The sequence below is a fragment of the Zygosaccharomyces rouxii genome (assembly GCF_000026365.1).
Source record: "Zygosaccharomyces rouxii strain CBS732 chromosome G complete sequence".
Lineage (NCBI taxonomy): Eukaryota > Fungi > Ascomycota > Saccharomycetes > Saccharomycetales > Saccharomycetaceae > Zygosaccharomyces > Zygosaccharomyces rouxii.
The window spans coordinates 1569077-1591559 of record NC_012996.1 but is presented as its reverse complement, the minus strand read 5'-3'; the positions used below and the strand labels follow the sequence as shown (position 1 = coordinate 1591559).

The window sequence follows — 22483 nt, the reverse complement described above, 5'->3', positions numbered from 1 at the left end:
TTTTGTTCTTTTTGTTTGTTTCTAGAAAACGAATATTAGCGTTACTTTTTCTATGTAGTCATGATTAATTTTCTAAAGTTTTATTGATCTATTGGAAAATCTTTGTTGTGAATGCACTAATGGTTCGCCGTAGAAAACGTCATAAATACTGCGCTGCACGTATTGCTTACGACCAATAGTATTGGTAGCCTTATGGCCATTGAGCTTGTTGTAAATGGTATCGCCTTTCAATTCTAATACGCCTGCATCCACCATGGCTGCAAGCAAGTCTTTTTGCAAGTCGACGATATCTTCAATCCCTACGCAGAGTCTAATTAGATCCTCTGGGAACTCTCTTTCCTTCCTCACGTTAGGATCTATCGAAGCATGCGACATGCTGCAAGGAAGTGAAATCAAAGAATTGACACAGCCGAATGAAACCGTTACTGACCAAATCTTAAGAGCCTTAGAAGACACTATACGACGAGACAGCGGTGTGGATCCGGTCTCGAATGAAAGCACCGCACCAGGACCATCATTAAACGACCTGTGCAGACTAAATTGTGGGTGAGATTGTAAACCGACGTATCTTGTACGCAACAGCGAGTTGTCCTTGGATTGTTTAAACCCGCACGATTGCTCCAACCATTCTGCTAGCACCATTGCATTGAACTGTTGCTGGTAAAGACGTACGCTTAAAGTTTTCAACCCTCTAATCAGCAGCCAAGAGTCCATTGGCGCTAATCCACATCCTGTCGCATTGACCACAAAGTAAATTGCATCAGCGATTTTCTGATTGCGTGAAACTACAACACCTGCCATGATATCGTGGTGACCATTGAGAAACTTGGTAGCGGATTCGTAAACGGCATCGGCTCCAAGGGACAATGGGTTACACAGTAGTCCACTCATCATAGTATTATCGACGATCACGTAGGTCTGAGGAGACACACTCTTAACAAATGATATTATTCTTGGAACATCCACCACTTTACACATTGGGTTTGTTGGAGATTCGATGTGAACGCAATCGACTTTATCGACCGAAAGAAAGGCCTCTTGAAATTTATCAAAATTTGAAGTGTCTACATTAATCGTTCTTGCATGACACCTTGTTTTCAAAAACGTTAAGAGTCTATCAGAACCACCGTAGAGGTCATCACCAGCTAGAATAGTGGGTACGTGAGATGTGTTCGAAAGAATTAAGCCGCGCATGATCGCATCCAAAGCAGTCATACCCGAACTTACAGCGTGGACCTGAGACTCTGGCACGTTGTACAGTTGACCGAGTTGTCTATGCAATAGAGATCTAGTGGGATTTCCTGACCTTGAGTAATCGTATGCTTGTCCATCGCTCCGCAGATCCACCTTGAAGGTAGTGGACATATAAACCGGCTGCACGGATGCACCATGTTGATCTCTGTGTAGAGAATTAGACACAACTGAAGTCTTGGGATTCATTTTTAAATATTACAGTTCTATACTGCTTATGCTCAGTGTTGTATATTCGATTCCAGCGACTTTCTAACTACCTATCCCTTTAATATTCCATCTCTTTAATACTTCTGCTATAACACCGACGGTGGTTTCCGGGGTTTTCACAATGATGATTAAATGAATCACTATCACGTGCAGTGCTGACTGTGGGAGGCGCCACATTCGTCGGTGCTATATCAGTCCGACCAACATCGGTGTTATACTGACCACCCGCTGGCGGTAAAAATGTGAGTAATGTTGTCTTTTCGGTGATAGCGCCGTGCCTATTTCAGCCGCTGGATGCATATAAAACATTTACCCTCCCTTTGTCCTTCCTCTCCCTCATTTCTATTTGCCATTTTCTCCCTAGCGCTATTGATAACAATAACACTTCGAGACAATGTCTTTTAGACTCCTCCTTCTTTCTCTTCTTCTTCTTCTAGCCATCGTATACGGTCAATTCCATCATTATTGTAATTAGCTTGATTTTCTCTTTACAACTAGTAATAAACTAGTAATAAACTAATAATATTATTCTTGTTATTATTATTCTTGTTCTGTTGTATTGACAACGTTTCCATGGGTGGATGCTTCCTTGCATTAAGTTCATGTCTGCGAACGTATTTACACTACCCGTCCATACAAACCGTCTTCGAGACTCTTATTCCACAGTAAATACGCATAGGAACCGTCGGCTCTCAGCTCCTCCGTTATCCGCCCGTTACCTGGCCAAGCGATACAAAAAAAGACAGTATACGTACATGTACTATTACACATCTTACACATCTTGCGTACGCATCAGTCCCCCAGTAGCAAAATTCGTAGTAATGAAAACAATCTGCAAAGATTTCGTAATGGTGGCAGCATATGCGCCCTAGAAGCAGCACGCTGTATCTATGTACGTGTTTGTTATTAGACCTATTATGTGCCTCAGACCGTTGCTTTGTTTATCGTCCCGTCGGTGGGAACCGTTTAATTATTTCTTTTATGGGGAACCCATGGAAGGTCCACTCTGCTCCACCTTGGCCTCGTTTTAGGAAAGATGGCGCACAAGTTGAGTGAGATTATATATTTCACGCAATACTGGTGACTTAAAACAAAACAGATATACATCTATATATATACACATATATACACCTATATATACACTTTGTGAGGTCGCTGTTTGTTATTTAGCTAACAGAAGTTCTCCTCAATCTTTACTATTATTGTTGGATCCCGTCGTGGTCTTGGTGGTGAATCAAAATTGCAATGGAATCAATACCTCGTATGTCAAACCCATATCAGCTTGGAAGGGTGGAATCGAATGATACAGCAGTTGGTTCAGGAATTTTCAATAATCCCAAATACGAAGTTGGCGATGCAATAACAAGAACGAGGACAACAGGTGATGATTTTAATTTGCAGTTAACCAAGGACAACTATGACTATGATAATTCAGTTAATAACGACCTTACAGGTAATACAATCACTAGCGAAGCAAGCGCAGGCGCAGCAAGAGGATCTGGATCAGCTGTTATGACGGCTTTCGAAGATTATTTGGATTTGGATTTAGAAGCAATGCAATTGCAACAGCACTTGCAGCAGCAGCAACAGTTGCAATTACAGCAGATGCAGTTGCATCTGCAACAACAACAACGTCAGCAGCAGCAGCAGCAGCAAAAACAACAACAGTTCCTGCCGATGCTGCCCAAAAGGGATAGTAGTAGGAGGTTGTCCATTTCAGATTATGATGTCGATAATGCTGGCTATTACGAATATGAATATTTTGGTAAACCTAGTTTCCAGATCGGTGATTCTAGTCGTAGTAGCAGTAATACTAGGGACTATAATGATAGAGCTGACGTGAATTTAAATGATAAGAATAACGAAGTAATGAATGAACCATTTGCAGATTTGGATTTCAAATTAAGTGCAGGATCAACGACAGCAACAAATAATAATAATGACAATAATATTAATAATGCCAATTTCCTGCAGGATGAAGTTGTGATGATGAGTGATGAAGATTGGGGAACCCCAAGCGATGAAACGGCGGTTCAAATGGGAAGAAATAACGATCTTTTCGATTTTGTCCCCCAAAGTCAAAGTTTAGAGGTTCCAATGGTGGAGGATTATAATTTAGATGTTGACGTTGATGCACCACTAATTGAGCCGCAACAACCTCCAAAGAAAAAAGTTAAGGACTATTTCAAATTGAATTTTTTCACGAACAACAGCAATAATAATAATAGTAATAATAATAATACGAGTAATACGAGTAATGGTAGTGGGAATGGTGCTGATTTGGTGGTTGGTGATGAACCTGTCTTTAAGAAGAAGTATTTCTGGAATAGAAATCCTATGAAGAGGCGAGCTCGCCAAGATGATCCTCTCGAGATGGAAGAGGATCATACTTTGGTGAATCCATCCCAATTGGTGACTTTTTCCAATGAATATGATGATGATGATAGTCATACTGTATCAGAGCCCTTAACACAGTTTGCCGTTTTTGATAATCTAGAAGATAAACTTCCTGCAGCAGTGATAGACCCAGCGCAGACGCCAGTTACCACAGTCAATCATGTCGAACCTGTAGCGCCAATGGCGGTAACGACAACAACTGATAATATTATCGATAATAATAATAGCAACAGTAATAGTGATAGCAACACTACTGCTACACCATCCCCTCCTCCGCTGGTTAGGAAAAGACTGGGATCGATGCCCAAGACTCGTGGCCGTAAACCTTCACCAATACTCGATGCTACAAAACATTTCGGTTGCGAGTACTGTGATAGAAGGTTCAAAAGACAAGAGCATTTAAAACGTCATGTTCGTTCCTTACATATGTGCGAAAAGCCCTTTGGCTGTCACATATGTGGTAAGAAATTTAGCAGAAGCGACAATTTGAATCAGCATATAAAGACACACACACATCAGTGATGTTCTTTCATTAATACCACTCATTCACATTCGATTGTTAGTTTTTTTGTTTTTTCTTGTCATACGATGGGGATTTCTTCAAATTCATCAGGAATTTCCAACTCCTTTCTCAATTGTCTAGATTCTAAACAGAACCTTTTACAAAGGTATTCCATAAGAATTTCGACGTTGTCAGTCATTTTTTCTAGTTTATCTCTTTTATCACGAATCTCTTGGCGTTTACGTCTGATCTTGTCATGATCCCACCTTGATTGTGAAATTTGGTTGTACTGTAACTGAAGAGATTTGAGGTTCTCTTCTATATCTTTATGTTTGGTCAATTCCTTAGATCTCGATAGTGTTTTCCCATTATTATCTTGGAAACGGGGACTTCTTTCGTTAGCAGTGGCGGAATTTAATTTACATTTAGTATCTTCAATAGAAATTTTAGTATCTTGACACTGTTGTGAAATCTTATGACAATTATCATAAATCCTCTGCGTAATTTGATTTTTAAAACACCAGTAGATATTGATATTACCACATTTTTCTACAGATACAATACCGTCCTCGTCAATCATCTGTTGGACCAAATCCTTGACCAACATAGATGAAATTCCACACTTTTTAGGTATCAATTTTTCTAATTCTTTCATATTGTAGAAGGAGAATTCTTCTTGGAAGAAATTGAGTATCCTTGATTTTTTCTCTTCGAGTGTAACAACTTGTTTCCTTGGCGGCTTGGCGTGAGTTAGTACGCATAATAATAGACTTATTGCTTTAGTGTTTCGTTATATTTTCGGTGTACATACCATCTATGTAGTCTATGATCTGGCCCTTAAAGTATCAAGTATTAGCAGTGTGTTTCATTGCAGCATTGCCTCCTTATTATACGGGTTTCCCCTACCCCTTTTTATACCGAAAATAACCGCCGAAGGGTCAGAAGAAGAAAAAAGTACTAACACCACAGTCATGTACGGAAGCCACGACTCTGAAGAAACATTTTAGCAGTTGAAACCGAGCTTCTATATCATTTGGAACGATAATAAGAACAGACTAAATGGAAAAAAAGAACCGGGAAAAAGAAATGATGCGAGGGACCCCAGGTGGCCGCTGCAATACTGCTAGTACTGGTAATAGAAGCTTATATGGAGATATTCGAACATTCGTGTTTATAAGGACCTATTATTTTTTTCAACAGACAAAGGACCTGTAATCATTGATTACTATAGAAAAAGTAAACAGACATAGACTGTAATAAACGACTGCAGGCTCAAGTTTAACATCCAAACGAATTCCATTAAACGCTTTGGTACAGTCTGTTTAGTATTTTTTCCCTGTCCTAATTTGGTGCCCAATTCATTCCATTATCGTTTTAAAGGGGTGTTCTATAATATAAACATTTGACAAATATTGAACATCGAATTATCTCTTCAGTGCATATTTAGAGAGTAGAGTTCTGAGTTACAATGTCAAGATCAAGATCAAGATCTAGCAGAGTCGGTGCAGCTACTGAGAATGAACTCAAACGTCTTGTAAGTTCTCCAGAGAATGCAAATAAATGTGGAGAGTGCCGTGCTTTATATCCAACGTGGTCTTCTGTCAATCTAGGTGTTATGCTATGTGGTAGATGTGCCAGTGTTCATAGAAAACTGTTAGGATTTAGAGACGAAGGTGTTTATTCACATGTGAAATCTCTATCAATGGATCGATGGAGCTCGGCTGAAATTGATGATTTGGCAAATAGCGGTGGTAATAAACGTAATAATAAAGTCTGGAATGCTAAAGGCATTCCGTTTCCGTTCGACGCAGATGAAGATAAATCAACGGTGGAACAATTCATTAGAGACAAGTATATTTTTGCGAAATTTAGATATGATCCAGTAGATCCACATGAATACGGCATGAATGGCGGTGGTTATATGCCCGAAGGAATTAGGCCAAGAAGCCGCAGTAGAGCTAGTTCAAGTAGCGTAGGAACGTTATCAACGACAGACAGACTGAGGAGTAGAAGTGTCGGTGGTTCTGGATATGGTTCACCAATGGAAAGTACAAGTAAACTGACGAATAGAAAGGCAAGGGATTATGAATTGAGTAGATATTCAAGGGAATTAAGAATTTTAAGGGATAGAGGATATCCGAGTATTGATAACAATGCAGAGGCCTTAAGTTTAGCAAAGGGTGATGTGTCACGTGCGATGGCTATACTTGACAGAAATACACCACCGCCATCCAATAGAAACAGAAGTGGTAGTAGTATTGGTGGTTATGCTAGTGACGATTATGGCAGAAGATCAAACGGATTAGCACCTTCCCCGCTACATTCATCTGCAATTAGAACTGCATCTGCGTCTGCAGTTGACACTTTACCTCATTCGGTTGGACAAGAGGGCATTACTGGGCATTTGACAGAACCAAAACCTAATCTTCCACGTAGAAGAGCAGCTACCACTGGTCCACAACCTGCTGTATTCGATGGTACTGATGGCACTGGTGATTTATTGTTGGCCAGTCTGACAGGTACTCCTGCACAACCACAGCCACAGCCGGCCATCTTTGATGGTACCACCGGTATGTCAGGTACACCTACAGGTATTTTTGATGGTAACACTGGTGTTTCCGTACAACAGTTCTTAGATCCTGCAACAGGAATTATTTATGTGGACCAAAACGAAATGGCATTGGCCCAACAACAACAACTGGCACAACAAGCACAACAAGAACAATTACAACAACAGCAACAACACGCACAAGCACAAGCACAAGCACAAGCACAAGCACAACAGGAGCAATTACAACTGCAAATGTTGCAACAACAGCGACAACAGGAACAATTACAACAACAAATGTCCCAGCAACAAATGTATCTACAACAACAAACGAATCAACCTCAGGTGGATAAAAATGCCCTAATGTCACTTTACCAACGTCCGGATATGTATTCAACGCCAGCTGAAATAAGAGAAGATCACCCTCAGTACAACCAAATTATGCAACTACAACAACAGCAGCAGATGATGCAGGCGCAAATGACTCAGGGTCAACAGCAGTATCCGATGTACCAGGGCTACTGGGGCTGAAGGATAGGAAGCAAAAGGAATTACATATTGATTTTCCTATAGATTTCGAAATATGATCTACATGCGAAAATTTACCCAGCAGTATGCCAACTATTTTACTCATCTGTATAGGGCCTAACAACCGATATTTAATAGTACCATTGTGATCGTTATCGTTATGCTCCCCCCTCCGAAAACTGATTTACGTTTTAGCTTCTTTCATACGAAACATCACTTTCGTGTGCAATGATTCTCGGGGGTTTGTCTTCTATGACTATTTTGAGGGAGGGTGTCTAAACAAATGTGAGTAATCCTCATCGGTAGAGACTTAAAACCATAATATATATAAAGAGAACCCTATCCCCTGGCGATAGCATATCGATATAAACAACTTCTGGCGTTTTGTTGTTCCAGGAAATCAATACAGACAAATAGAATAATAATCTGTTACATAAGGATAGGAGACTGTCTTTATTTTTTTTTGTATTTGATTCAAGGAAACGGTTTGTAGTGGTGTTGAGGCTACTATACTACTGATTTGTTTTCCGTATCTTTATGAATGGGTCTTTAGACTAAAATTCGTGTGTTGATTTACAAAGCCTTTCTGAGTTTGGTAACCTTATCCATCTATCCCACGTACAACACATATATAAAAGGAGAGGCGCAGATCGACATCGGGCATCGATATTGGTATTCAACTAATAAAATAAAGGTAATCAGAGATAAAAATGTCAGAAAAGAAACCTGTGACGATAGTAAATGGTGAATATACCATGGAGAAAGAGATCGGTAGAGGATCCTTTGCCATGGTCTTTAAAGGATATCGTAGTAGCGATAGGTCTGAACATATCGCCATCAAAGCGGTATCAAGATCAAAGTTGAAAAATAAAAAATTATTGGAAAATTTAGAGATTGAAATAGCTATTTTGAAGAAGATTAAGCATCCCCACATTGTGGGTCTTATGGATTGTGAAAGGACGGCGACAGATTTCTTTCTTGTAATGGAATACTGTGCATTAGGTGATTTGACGTTTTTAATTAGGAAACGGAAGGAACTTACGGAAAACCACCCATTGCTAAAATCTGTATTTGAGAAGTATCCACCACCAAGTCCAAATCATAATGGACTACACCGTGCTTTCATCGTAAACTATTTACAACAATTGGCATCTTCTCTTAGATTTTTAAGGACGAAGAATTTGGTTCATAGGGATATTAAACCACAGAATTTGCTGCTAGCTACACCATTGATGGGGTATCATGATGCTCAAAGTTTTCATGAAAGTGGATTCGTCGGCATTTACAATCTACCCATTTTAAAAATTGCAGATTTTGGATTTGCTAGATTTTTACCAAACACTTCATTGGCCGAGACCTTGTGTGGTAGTCCTTTGTACATGGCCCCTGAAATTTTAAACTATCAAAAATATAATGCCAAAGCAGATTTATGGTCTGTAGGGGCCGTGCTTTATGAAATGTGTTGTGGGAAACCGCCATTTAAAGCATCTAACCATTTAGAGCTTTACAAAAAGATCAAAAGAGCTAATGATGTAATTACTTTCCCTAGTCAATGTGAGGTCGAACAAGAACTTAAAGATTTAATATGTGGCTTGTTAACGTTTGATCCAGCCAATAGAATGGGATTTGCAGAATTTTTTGAGAACAAGTTGGTTACAGAAGATTTATCACCATACGAAATGGATGAAGCGGTACCAGAACTCGAGACTAAGTCTAAGGACGTCGTGGAAAGTAATATGTTCATATCTGAATATTTGGCAAAACCTCCGCCTCCCTCTTCAAAGAGACAGTCAAATGGCACCAGACCTTTGGTCAAAGAAGATTTGAAACCATTGACTTCTCATGACGTACAGCAACGACAGTTAGAAACCGCTGCAGGTCATCCAAACGCTAACAATGATACCAGTGGTAGTAATAAAAACAATAATAATAACAGTAATAATAACGCCCTAATCAATCCATCCCGTACTGTTAGAGGAAATCCTTCTATGGGTAGAGCCAAGAAGATTGGTTCGTCGGGCTCTGGGTCTGATCTCATGTTAGAAAAGGAATATGTCGTTGTGGAGAAAAAGACAGTGGAGGTTAATGCATTGGCAGATGAATTCGCTCAGGCAGGGCCGGGACCAGCCGTTTTGCAACAACAACAACAACAGCAACAACAACAGTTACCAAATAGTAGACAGGGTACACCAGCATCACAGAGACAGAGAAATTTATCAGACGGATCATCGCCTATGGCTCACGTAGGAGCACAACCACAGCAACAGGCGTTCTTAACGGGTCGTACGGCACGTACATCCAATTCAAGTGGTGGTAGTAATTCTCGCAGAGCTTCTTTAGTTGATCGCAGGCTTTCTTTAACGTCGTTGAATCCTTCAAGCGCTCTTTCCAGAGCTCTAGGTATTGCTTCTACAAGGTTATTTGGCACAACACCGACAAATCAAAACCAGCAGCAGCAATCGTCTAATTCATCTTCTCCAAACTACAGGTCTTCTCTGTTAAATCCTAAGATTTTCCAAGATTTAACAGAAAATATCATTTTACGTGTGGAGCATCTGCAGGGTCAGTTGCCGCAAAAGATGGATGGGAACAGTGTTATTTTGTGGTTAGAAACTTTGTCAGCAAAGGCATTCGTTGTTTTCTCGTATGCTGAAGTGAAATTCTCACAGATTGTCCCCTTACCAAAAAATTCTAAAGATCACCATTTTGAAAAAAGGTTGAGTAACAGTAGTTGTGCTGTTGAAGAGGAAGAAGATGATGAACCTGATTTTCTTGCTAAGCAAGGGTTTCGTAATAGAAGTGCATCCACCACTAGTTCAGTATTAAACGAATTGCCAACCAATGAGATGCTTCAACTGTGCACTGAAGCTGTTATTTTATACATGAAGGCTTTGTCAATTCTAGCGAAGGCAATGCAAATTACATCTACTTGGTGGTATGAATCCCAAGATAAAGTTTACTCATTGAGGCTCAACCTTTTGGTACAATGGATTCGTGAAAGATTCAACGAAAGTTTGGAAAAGGCAGATTTCTTGAGGGTGAAGATCAACGAATTGAAGACGGCTTGTGCCAGCGATCGTACCCTAATCAAACCAGAAGGTGCTAAAGAAACGTTGGAGACAAATGATCAGCTGAAACAAGATGAAGGAGATTCGCCGCAAATTGATGAAATTGGGGATGAAGAGCCTGTGTATCTGGAAAAAATGCTTTATGATAGATCTTTAGAGATTTCAAAAGCTGCTGCCAAATTAGAAATTCAAGGTGAACACTTGAACAATTGTGAATTGGCCTATGCAACATCTCTATGGATGTTGAAGACTCTGTTAGATGAGACTTCGGATGAATACCTATATAACGAGCAGGATATCGTTACTACAGGGATTCTAGATGAGCAAGATAAAAGGATTATCAAGAAATACATTGACAGTATCGCTAACCGTTTAAAGGCATTGAGGCATAAGATGAACCACGGATGAGTTATGTGAAGTGTTTGTTTTGGTCAGTTCACAAGTTTGGTAGAGCTACAAATTGTGTGATATTATCAGGTCTTCTTTTCCTTCTTTTTTCATTGTTATCATTATTCACTTCAATTTAATCCGACATATTGCATTTATTTTTATTTTTTTTTTTTTTTTTTTTTAGGAGTTATTGAAGCTTCTTATGGGATTTGTGTTAAAAATTTTGGGTTTAAATTTTATTTTAACGTTCAGTATTAGGTATAAGGAATTATACGGTAGGTAGGTAAATGGGTTAAATTAGTTGATTTTCAAATATTATTTTTTTATTTTATATTCTTTGAGTTTAAGCGATTCTCCTCAGATGGGTCTGATAAAGCGATCGCACTGATTGTACGCGAAACTAAATAATTTTATGTTTAGTTAGTTATAACAAGTTAATATCATTAGAATTTATTAATGTTATACACAAAATAAACGTGGCTACGATATGAATCCTATATAAACAGTGCCCAAAGTCAGATCAAAAAAACAAAAAAGAAGCTGTGAGTAAACTTGAACAGGGAGAATATTAAATCAAAATCTCCATGTAGGTTTAAATGCAAATTAAGAGAGCAGGATGACTAAAATTTACCTCACATCCTCATTTTACTCTTTCTATTTCTGAGTTCTCCCACTGCAATAGATCTTGATCTAGTTTGGCGATCAGATGAAGCGGAAGATCTTTCGGCCTTCCTGGCGATCCTTTCCCCAAAACCAAATTTGCTTAATCTCGTAGAAATATCTTCCTTCCCATGACTACATGAACTCGAAGGTAATGAAGCATCAGCACTAGCCCCTCGCGACTCGTTAGAATCATTCCTAGAAATAAAAGGTATTGATGGTCTACGACTTGAACCAGCTGAAGTTATTAAAACATTTTTCAAAAGACTCTTAGAATTGTCCTGAAGATGATCTGGACGCTTCCCTGACACTAACAAAGTATCTATGTTGGAAGTTTGTGTCGTAGGTTTACTGAGAACTTGCGGGATTCTTAGAAACTCTTTCCCATTATATGGGTTAGAGTACTGGATGATTCCTGAAGGCGGCGTGATAGACTGACCGGAGGACACCCCGCTAGAAGTTTTATTACGACCCACAAGTGTTGCCTCATCACTGTCCTTATCAGCTGCAGAGATGGTAATTTCACTTCCTTGGACCTCATTTAATCCAATTGGTGTCGCGGAAGCTGTACGATCTTGTGTATTACCTCGAGATGGGAAAACTGGATTTCTCAAACTACTTCTTCTGGAACTAGCTCCACTACTCTCTGAATTATGCGTAGACAAACGACGACAATTGTGACCACCTCTTTCCATATCCAAGAACAATTCAGTATCATCTTTCTTCGAATCTGAGTTCATTTTTTTCCTACGTGGAGCTGGGTCCAAAAATGATCTGACTGGCTCAACTCCTGCACTAGTATCTCTTAGGGAAAGTACACTAGCATTTCCAGAATCAAGAGCAAATTCAAATGGTAGGGATTCAGTATTACTGGATTGTGACCCTTCCTCTTCTGCATCAGAGGAGCAATCCGAGCTACATTCACTTGAAATACCGGAAGATTGACTCGAATTTCCATCTCCACTATTAAGACCACTGAAAAAGTTACCACGACGTACATGAAAATTCCTTTGTTCTTCTCCAGGTTTGGTGAACTCAGTTGGAGTAGGATTAATAAATGTTTTAGCATCCTTTTGCACAGAAAAATTAGCAGCTGCGTCTCTATCACCAGTGAGACTAGATTTCCTTCTACCACTACCACTACCAACATTCACGATTTCACTAGATTGTGGATTTCTCAATCTTTGGCCAAAATTACTCACTGGTGTTCTCTCACTAGGCTGTCCAGATCCAGATCCAGTTTTGTTAACATTAGTTGGATATCGATCGCTCCCCTTAGATTGCATACCATTGAGAAAAGTCATAGGTGTTGGAGAATTTTGTAATAACGGATTCGCATTTGTGTTACTATTGGTCCTGCTGTTGCTTCGATAAGGAGGGTGGTAACCTCCAAGGGCAGGAGGTCTTGCAAAAACTGTTGGAGAAGCCGGCTTCACATTTGCATTAGCACCAACCTTACTCATCGCATAATTATCGATGTAAAAACTGTCTAAAGATGCAAATGAAGAGTTTATGGGCAAATTTACCACGGTATCAGGATTATGCTTACGGTCGAAATCTTGTAATTCTCTTTCGAGCATCTCTTTTTGAGAAGGTTCCTGGAATTTATCATTATCGATATTACGGTCATTACGGTCATTATCATTACACATGCTATATCCCTCTTTGAAAACAGAGGGATTTACATTTGTTGCAGCTTTATTATCCTCATCATTCTTAGTTGAGGATCCATTACTCGTATTATTACAATTAGTCATTACTGAACCTTCACTAACGATAAAACTCGTACTAAAGGGGCCATGTCCACAATCTCCCACTTTCAAACTATCTGGAACACACAAAGTTAATTCTTCTACATCCGGTTGTTCAGATCCCTCTCTCTTTTTACCAGAGTAATAATTTAGAGCTGCTTCTTTAATCTTTTTACCAACACCCAAGACTGCGTCATTGAGTTCTTTCTTAGAAACAGAAATTTGCTTAAAATGCTGTACATTATTGGGCTGAAATTCCGCTCGTTCTGCTTCTTTGAAGGCTTTAAATTCTTCACCATAATCGGGCATGTGGTGGAAATCCCAAAGTAAAAATTCATGATTTTTAATTTCTTGAATTCCGATACGATCCAATGGACTTTTTTTCAACAATCGAGTTAACAGATCAACTGCCAGATCATATTCTTCCTTAGATGAAATGTGCGAAACTCCATTATTATTCAAATTTTGGAAACTAGGGCATGTCAATGGCTGGTTCACAATTTTTTCAAAAAGTTCTAATTCATAATCGGAAATAAATGGCAACATTCCAAAAAGTAAACAGTACAAAGTCACACCTAATGCCCAAATGTCAATCATAAATGAGACACTAGAGCCCTTGAACAAATCACTTCTATCAATGCTAAATTTTTCAAATGCTTCTTCACCAAGACAAATTTCAGGTGCGAAAAATGCCGGTGTACCTGCTGTCTTGGCTAATTCTAATTCATCTAATGATTCCAAATTGGCATCTCCATTCGGGTCTCTTGCTGCCAAGGAAACACCGAAATCAGATATCTTAACAGTACCATCTTCTGCCATCAATAAATTCGCAGGTTTGATATCTCTATGGATGACACCTTGGTAATGCAAATATTCTAATCCCAGAACGACGCCTCTTATAATCTCTCTCGTCCTTTGGAAATTCAGGAGCGGTGGTCCTCTAGCTTCTGTTTCTAAAACGTCACCTGGACACCATTTAACTTCACCTCTAGAACAATATTCTAGCACCAAATAGATTTTCCTTGATTTTAAGTCGTCTAAGACTTCCACTAATTTAACAACGTGTTTATAATGACATTTTTTCATAATGGCGATTTCTCTACGTATTTTTTCATTTTGCGTTAAGCTGTTCTTTTTATCAAGCACTAAAAATCTTCTACCCTTTTTCTCATGTCTATCAACAATCTTAATCGCTACCAATTGACCTGTTAATAACTCTCTTGCTAGCTTAACTTTACCATGTTGTCCATGTCCTAGTTCTTGAATCAATTCATAGGTATTGAGCACTTTGCGTTTAGAGACAGGGTCATATTTTAATGAAATTTCATTCGTTTCTTTAACTTTACCAGGCAATCCCAAACTGTGAGGTGAATTAATATGTTCTTGATGATGAGGATGATTCAATTGCCGCACTCTCTGCTTTTCTAACAGTAAATTTAGAGATTCCATTGACGAAGAAGCATCTTCACCAATTTGATAAAAATATGGATTAGAAGAATTCCTACGAGAACTTTTCGTAGATAAAGAACTCTCATTGCTGAAGTTTTGATGAAGAGCTAAACGCAAATCGGGTGGAACATCAAGTTCTTCGATTGAATCTCGCCGATGATGGTTCATATTCTTACAATGCAAATGGAATTGGATCTAAAATAACTAAAGGAGGTCAATGAGAAAATAAAATCAGATGAAATGACAATGAAATATCAGTTTAGAGAACGAAAAAATGGAAATTTAAAGAGATCTTGTATGCCGAATAATATCGGGGCCTGTCCCCCACAATTGAAATTTAATAGCTTTGTAGGATATCCTCCTTCGTCTAGTATAAATACTCAATAAAGGTGGATCTTTTGATATTATTATTTTCAATAATATCCTCAATTTGGAGAAAGAAACTCGATAAATACAGTATGAATGAACTCCTTACCTAGGAGGTTCAGAATTTCTTTCAACCAAATTGATGACACAGTGTAATCACAACCGATTTCCACTAATTACAAATGGGGTTCCTGTGGGTTGATATCTATTTTGGTTAAATGTGTTTACTCCATCATATTTCAAGGGAGGCAAGGTTTTCAATGACAGTTTAACGCTTAAAGAACTTTCTTGACTGTTACAAAAACGGTCGGGTAACCACCGTGCTATACGAGGGAACAATACGTAAGAGATATATGCATCATGACGAGGGGTCCCTAAGGCCATCGGAAAAGCTCTGGGGATCTCCAGAAGGTATCTATTTGAATCTGAGAATATTTATTGTCCAATTCAATACTTTCTTAGATCTCGATCGGTTACATTCTCATAAATCGGGCGAAACCAGCGTTTCTATGAGACTTTAATCATGAAATCGGGTTATTGATCAGCTTTTAGGCACGCTGGGGAATACAAATTTTGTTTCCAATTCTAGTGGATCTGTATTTGTATAACTTTCATCCTCAATGCGTTTTTGTTCCTTCCATTTGGTTTCCATCTGTTTTCTCTGGATTCTTGAATCGAAAACCGTACGACTCAATTGGTATTTTCGATTCTGTCGCTGTAATTTACTTACAAGATCCAATTGCTCGTCGTACTGTCTTTGTAACTCCTGTCCTTGATCTTTGTCTTTAGTGGTTTTCTCACCGTCACCGTCACCGTCACCATTACCATCACCATCACCACCATTATGCTTCTCTTTTTTGTCCTTCTTTAAAAATTTGCTGACCCAACCATCCAAACCACTACCACTATTTGTAGCAGGCAGTGGTTTCAATGCCTTTAATTTAGCTACTGCATCTTGATACTCTTTACTGTACAAAGGTGTAACGAATTGCGGGTTATCCTGTAGGTGTATATCACATGTGTAAAACCAATCAATACCACTGTAGAGGACCGTCGTCGTAGGTTTGTAGCAGACCACACATGGTTGCATATCTTTGATACCTACTTTCCTAGCGGTGTACTCGTTCTTCATCTTGAACCCCTTCGAACTTCTGTTATGCGGTAAGGTAGTTTATGTTCGATTTACTCACAATCCGAATCTTATACTAAATACAATATAAATAAAATACAATAAAGCCATTACAACTTCCTCTTTGCTTTTTCCCAAACATTACGTGATCTTTTGGATCCTTTCGAAGTGCTATTTTCTAATTTACGTTTATTACCAAAGATGCTGAAGTCTTCACCACCAATCATGTTAACTTGATTCATTCTCTCTCTTCTCTTTTCCTTGAGTTTATCCGTCTTTGAAGTGTTTCTTAATCTAGTGAAGTTCTCTTCTTCATATCTCTCCACTTCACGATCCTTCTCAGCATCTCTTAATGTTTTAACACCACCTCTACCATGGTTCATGATATTAGCACCAACTGAGGATTCCCATTCCGGTCTCTCTGATTCTTCTCTCAAATATTCGTCCATTGCCTGCATACGAACTCTATTGCTACGATCCTTATGGTCCTTAGAGCTGAACCTATCATCCACAGGTAATGTAGAACTAATCTTTGGTGGTTGATAAACTGCAGATTCACCCTCCTCTTCTTCTTCACCTTCTTTCTTCGACACACCAAATGCACGAGGTTTCTGAGCCATTTCATCATCACTTGAATCTGAGTCATTATCTTCACGGCGTTCACCTTGTGCTACAGCTCTTTTCTCAGCATCTGCATATTCCTTTTCCATTCTCATATGTGCTCTCACCAGTTTGTCCAATTGATAAGATAGTTTCTTTTCCAATGGTTTAACACCTCTTTCTAATACGATTCTGTGTTCGATACTTTTCTCTCTACCAGAGTCTGCCGTTGAGTTTCCACTCAATTTCTCACCAATAACCATCGTGAGCGCATTAACGTATGCCAACATGCTTGCACTCTTCAAAGAAAGAAGTGAGACTTTATCGTTGTTTGGCACAGAACTGGACTCATATTGTTCCTTAAGCTTTGTGATAGAACTTGAAGTCTCCTGCAAAGATCCGACAACACTTTTAAGCACTTGATCCAACTCAGACATGCTTTAATCTTGCTAGATTTTCTCCCTTTGTATCTTGCAGTTCACTAAAGCTCATCTCATCTCATCTCATCTCACCGCATTTTCTTTTTTTTTTCTTTCTTTACGTAGTGAAAATTTGATCAAGGAAAGAAAAAAAATGTAATGAGATGAGCTTTCAACACTTCTACACACTACAAACTATAAAAGTAATCCAGCCAAATCTCAATATAACATGCCTCAAAACGAGTATATTGAGCAGCACATAAAGCAGCATGGTCGCAGGCTCGATCACGAAGAGCGTAAGCGTAAGAAGGAGGCAAGAGAAGTCCATAAGGTTGCAGAAAGAGCTCAAGAGTTGAAGGGCTGGAGAGGTAAGCAATATGCCAAGAAGCGTTATGCTGAAAAGGTTGCAATGAAGAAACGTATCAAGGCTCACGAACAATCGAAGGTCAAAGGTGAGTCCAAACCTATCGACACCGGTGAAGCACTACCTGCATATCTGTTGGATAGAGAAGAGACAAATCAAGCAAAGGCAATCTCATCATCGATCAAACAGAAGCGTTTGGAGAAGGCTGATAAGTTTTCTGTACCTCTACCTAAAGTGCGTGGTATCAGTGAGGAAGAAATGTTTAAAGCTGTAAAAACCGGTAAATCCAAATCCAAATCTTGGAAGAGAATGATTACGAAACCAACGTTTGTCGGAGAAGGATTTACACGTCGACCAGTCAAGATGGAAAGAATCATTAGGCCAACTGCGCTACGTCAAAAGAAGGCAAATGTGACCCATCCTGAACTGAAAGTGACGGTTTTCCTACCAATTCTATCTGTCAAGAAGAACCCTCAGAGTCCAATGTATACGCAATTAGGTGTTTTAACCAAGGGTACAATCATCGAAGTTAACGTTTCTGAATTGGGTATGGTTACGTCTGGTGGTAAAGTTGTCTGGGGTAAGTATGCTCAGATAACTAACGAACCAGACAGAGACGGCTGTGTAAATGCCGTCTTACTGGTTTAACATATGAGTAGTAGTAAAACATAGAAATTGTATATTATTTTAGTATGGGGTATTTTTCTCTCGTGATGTACGGGCGTAGACTTCAACACTTTCCTCCTTGTCCATTTCGCTCAACTCCGTCCTCCGCAACCCGGAATTGGAGGAACTCGAGACCATTTTGAACCACATGCGGAACAGAGGCAGAGAAAAGAGGGCTTCAGCCCTAGTTCAACAAGAAAAAAAAAAAAAAAAAAAAAAAAGAACTTCGGATGCTCGTTCTAGACAAGTCTACCGCAACCCTCTGTCCGCATGACAAACCATTTTGCCGCAACGAATTTCCACTACGGTATAATTGCTCCCGCTGTATAAATCAAATCAATTAATAGATCATCCATCACCATTAATTAATTGATCAAGTTATTCCTACTTCGAGGGGCCAAAAACCCAATACATTTTGCCAACCCCCGTCAAGTCGTTTGCTCCATACAGTAAATTGTACGCGAAAAACGGCGAGCCATAATATCTCATACAATGCACCCTATATACTTCAAACTTGTGATGATGGCAAGGCGACAGTACTAGCTACAGTAGCACTTGTTGCAGCGCTAATTATTATGTCCATGGGAATGTGGATCCACATTGGTGCTTTACGAGTACAAGCACCAATCCCCATATTCAAGAGAAACCCTTAACAATACTACGACATCTTGAAGTAACACTATATGAAAATTTTTCTCATACCAAGGCTTTTTTTAAAACAATTAAGCGGTTGTACGCTGCCAAGATGGCATTGAAACAATCCGAAGAATTGCCGTAAGGGAAGCGATTCGAAACTTACCTTTTCGTTACTTTGCAAATATTGTTACGGCTTAAAAAAAACAACACATAAGTTTCTATAAGAGTTCTTATTCATTAATACTCGATCGGTGAATCTTGAGACCTCCGAGCAAAGAGCCGGTAGTAGTAATATTAATAAAAAAAAAAGCTTAAAACGGATCAAACAAGGCTGGTGTACGGTTACTAAGAGAAATATAGCGAAATTGATACTACCCTTTTCAACTAGCGCTCCCTGATCCAATTGTAACTTCTTGTATTGTCAACTTGTCCCTAGGGTAAGAAGAACAAGAGGAAGAAAGAAGCCAGGTAATAAGCTATTTCGACACAATTGTCACAGTTGCAAGTACACACTGTCCCTTCTTTACTGACGCTTACAATTCGCATCTGTATAACTAGGAAGACAAGAAAGAAAGAGGCATAGAGAGACTAAGAGAAGTGCCGACTTATACTCTCACACAATACTCTACTACTATACAAGTGTACTCATACACCACTATACACAAAGAGAAGAAAGGTAAGACAAAACAAAAAAAAGTAGCAAGAAGAATTATTAGCTGTTGTTTGTCCCATTGAATATTTTGGAACAACACTCTATATCCAATACTAATACTGCTACTAAGCTAAATCAAGCTAACCTGTGCATGTTAAGAACCACTGACAGGCCATTATACCCTTTCGCTGCTACGTAAAGACTACGACGACTACGACTAAAATAACTGCAAGAATAGCAATTATCACTCACTAATGTCCTATCACCACCAACCGCAGTTATCTGTTAACTCTATACAGAGTCTAGTTGAACCTGTGACACCACCGCCATTGGGTCAAATGAGTAACAAAAAGAATCACACAAAGACCCAATCGTTGGATCTTTCCGAGTTTAATCAGTTTATGCAGAATCAGTCTCCCATGATGATGGCAAAGACTTTCTCTCCTCCTGAATATCAATCTCAAACTCAAGCCCAACAACGTCCACACCAGGGAACATCTCCAGGCACTCTGCCTCTGATCAATGAGTTTGATGTTGGATTTGATCCATCGACGTCTGCTAATGGATCTGGTGCTTCCATGCACGCACCAGGGGCGCCTCCTGCACATGTGCCAACTGCACCATCGGCGTCGATTCCTTCTGTTAATACTAATTCTTCTACTAGCAGTTCCTTGAGGACCAGCAGTGGGACTGAAGCTATGGAAATTACCTCAGCACCATTGGAGGAATTGGATTACGTCAAGTTGGCAACAGACCAATTTGGTTGTAGATTTTTACAAAAGAAGTTGGAATCCCCTGCTGAATCAAATTTAGTCAGAGATTTGATGTATGAACAGATTAAAGGATGCTTTTTGGATTTAATCCTCGATTCGTTTGGTAATTACTTGGTTCAAAAATTATGTGAATATTTGACTTTGGATCAAAAGACATTTTTGATCCAAGTGATCTATCCACACGTATTCCAAATTTCGATTAATCAATACGGTACGAGGTCTCTACAAAAGATCATCGATACTGTGGATAATGAATCTCAAATTGATCTAATTACAAAGGGATTCTCGCAAGAGCATACTTCCATCGAACAAGTGGTCACATTGATTAACGATCTTAACGGGAACCACGTGATCCAGAAATGTATCTTCAAATTCCCACCATCTAAATTCGATTTCATAATTGATGCCATTGTGGAACATAACAATATCATTACGATCTCTACTCATAAACATGGTTGTTGCGTTTTGCAAAAGCTGTTGAGCGTTTGTACTTTACAACAGATCTTCAAGATCTCTGTTAAGATCGTCCAATTTTTACCAGGTTTGATCAATGATCAATTCGGTAATTACATCATTCAATTCCTGTTAGACATTAAGGAATTGGATTTTTACCTTTTGGCTGAAATTTTTAACAGATTATCAAACGAATTGTGTCAATTGTCATGTTTAAAGTTCTCTTCAAATGTTGTGGAAAAATTTATCAAGAAATTATTCGGAATCGTAATGGAATCTGTTCCCAAGGCTCAAGAAAATTTGGTTCCCGAACCTAATGATGATGTCGTTACTGCAGCAATGGGGATCCTTTTGACTATTATTGATATTTTTACGGTCAATTTGAATGTCTTGATTAGGGACAACTTTGGGAATTACGCTTTGCAAACTTTGCTGGACGTTAAAAATTACGGACCTATCTTGGAATATCCTGGTAATTCCTTCGTTCTAAAGTCGGTTAAGTTGTTGAACTTTAGTCATGATTTTACTACAAAGATTGGAAATTTAGTCATTTTGACTAAGGAATTTTTGCCAAGCATTAAGACTACATCATATGCCAAAAAAATCAAATTGAAAGTAAAGGCATATGCAGAATTAACAGGAATCGCGTTTGCAGATTTATCTCCAAAGAAAAATACTGGTGGTGGCAACTTTAACAATAACGGTAACCATTTCAATAATCATCGCAACAATGGTAATAGCAACAATAACAAATTTAACCATTATAAAAACGGCGGTAACGTTAATGCTAATAGTGCTGGTGGTGGTTACTCAAAGCATGCTCGCCATTTTTCACTCCCTGCTAACGCTTTCCATAGAAGAAACTCTAGTTCCGTCTCTTCCTTAGGTGTTTTACCTCAAGCGCAAACTCTGCAACTACCACAAACTCCGATGGGTGGTTCTAATGGGATTTATGGACACAACCAATTTTTAGCACCTCAAACTACTACTGCAACCAATTCTGCAGCAGCGGCAGCGGCAGCGGCAGCGGCAGCAAGTGGCGGAAGTTTCCCTCCAGCTCCGCCACCTCAATTTGTGCCTACTACTGCTGCACAGATACCCTCGTCTCAAAAGCCATTTGTCTCTGCACCTTTGCCTAAACCCAATTCTAATCCAAATTTACAGGGATTACAAGGGCATACACCCATGCCGTTTAGCAGTGATATGGGGAACAGTACTAACAGTTCTGGCTCTAGTCTATTCCACAATACAATGAATGATCCATTTGTGGGTAAAAATTTTGCATTCACAAGTGGTTCCCAATCCAGTTTATGTGAACCAAATTTTGCACAACAAAGGGTAGTTAGTAACCCTTTCCCATTACAGCAGATTCCACAACAACCATCAATGCAACAGGCTCAATTTATGAATAATTACATGCCCATTAGAGCCGTTGAAGGTGGCATGTATATGGGTGCTAATGGTTCGAATACAAATGATTTTATTAACTCCGGAAATGAGTTTAATCTCGGCTTCCGTTGATTAAAATTGTTGGTGAAAAAATGCTAGGATCCTCTTACTATTTTTTGACGTATATTTACGATTACTGCATCATATTATATGAAGAGAAGCAAAGATAAGAGCTTAAGAAACTCAAAAAAAAAGATAAAAACCGAAAAAAAAAGCAAACGA

At 39.0% G+C, this 22483-nt stretch overlaps 10 protein-coding genes across 10 annotated transcripts; 5 read left to right on the top strand and 5 right to left on the bottom strand.

Moving 5' to 3' along the window:
- Positions 1 to 72: 72 nt before the first annotated feature.
- On the bottom strand, positions 73 to 1440 carry STR3 (cystathionine beta-lyase STR3; the record flags this gene model as incomplete). Its single annotated transcript, XM_002498769.1, has 1 exon — positions 73 to 1440. One exon carries the CDS (start codon positions 1438 to 1440, stop codon positions 73 to 75), a length of 1368 nt encoding a protein of 455 aa, XP_002498814.1.
- Positions 1441 to 2706: 1266 nt separating this feature from the next.
- Positions 2707 to 4380, top strand: COM2 (Com2p; the record flags this gene model as incomplete). The annotated part of the gene is made up of 1 exon (XM_002498768.1): positions 2707 to 4380. One exon carries the CDS (start codon positions 2707 to 2709, stop codon positions 4378 to 4380), a length of 1674 nt encoding a protein of 557 aa, XP_002498813.1.
- A 59-nt stretch (positions 4381 to 4439) lies between these two features.
- MND1 (Mnd1p) lies at positions 4440 to 5174 on the bottom strand (the record flags this gene model as incomplete). The annotated part of the gene is made up of 2 exons (XM_002498767.1): positions 4440 to 5099; positions 5172 to 5174. 2 exons carry the CDS (start codon positions 5172 to 5174, stop codon positions 4440 to 4442), a joined length of 663 nt encoding a protein of 220 aa, XP_002498812.1.
- Positions 5175 to 5828: 654 nt separating this feature from the next.
- On the top strand, positions 5829 to 7439 carry GTS1 (Gts1p; the record flags this gene model as incomplete). The annotated part of the gene is made up of 1 exon (XM_002498766.1): positions 5829 to 7439. One exon carries the CDS (start codon positions 5829 to 5831, stop codon positions 7437 to 7439), a length of 1611 nt encoding a protein of 536 aa, XP_002498811.1.
- A 707-nt stretch (positions 7440 to 8146) lies between these two features.
- Positions 8147 to 10912, top strand: ATG1 (serine/threonine protein kinase ATG1; the record flags this gene model as incomplete). The annotated part of the gene is made up of 1 exon (XM_002498765.1): positions 8147 to 10912. The coding sequence occupies one exon, from the start codon at positions 8147 to 8149 to the stop codon at positions 10910 to 10912; it is 2766 nt and encodes a 921-aa protein (XP_002498810.1).
- Positions 10913 to 11526: 614 nt separating this feature from the next.
- ZYRO0G19052g (serine/threonine-protein kinase) lies at positions 11527 to 14922 on the bottom strand (the record flags this gene model as incomplete). Its single annotated transcript, XM_002498764.1, has 1 exon — positions 11527 to 14922. The coding sequence occupies one exon, from the start codon at positions 14920 to 14922 to the stop codon at positions 11527 to 11529; it is 3396 nt and encodes a 1131-aa protein (XP_002498809.1).
- Positions 14923 to 15661: 739 nt separating this feature from the next.
- Positions 15662 to 16252, bottom strand: VFA1 (Vfa1p; the record flags this gene model as incomplete). Its single annotated transcript, XM_002498763.1, has 1 exon — positions 15662 to 16252. The coding sequence occupies one exon, from the start codon at positions 16250 to 16252 to the stop codon at positions 15662 to 15664; it is 591 nt and encodes a 196-aa protein (XP_002498808.1).
- A 107-nt stretch (positions 16253 to 16359) lies between these two features.
- On the bottom strand, positions 16360 to 17286 carry LCP5 (small subunit rRNA maturation protein LCP5; the record flags this gene model as incomplete). The annotated part of the gene is made up of 1 exon (XM_002498762.1): positions 16360 to 17286. One exon carries the CDS (start codon positions 17284 to 17286, stop codon positions 16360 to 16362), a length of 927 nt encoding a protein of 308 aa, XP_002498807.1.
- A 211-nt stretch (positions 17287 to 17497) lies between these two features.
- On the top strand, positions 17498 to 18280 carry NSA2 (rRNA-processing protein NSA2; the record flags this gene model as incomplete). Its single annotated transcript, XM_002498761.1, has 1 exon — positions 17498 to 18280. The coding sequence occupies one exon, from the start codon at positions 17498 to 17500 to the stop codon at positions 18278 to 18280; it is 783 nt and encodes a 260-aa protein (XP_002498806.1).
- A 1560-nt stretch (positions 18281 to 19840) lies between these two features.
- On the top strand, positions 19841 to 22333 carry MPT5 (Mpt5p; the record flags this gene model as incomplete). The annotated part of the gene is made up of 1 exon (XM_002498760.1): positions 19841 to 22333. The coding sequence occupies one exon, from the start codon at positions 19841 to 19843 to the stop codon at positions 22331 to 22333; it is 2493 nt and encodes an 830-aa protein (XP_002498805.1).
- Positions 22334 to 22483: the final 150 nt, after the last annotated feature.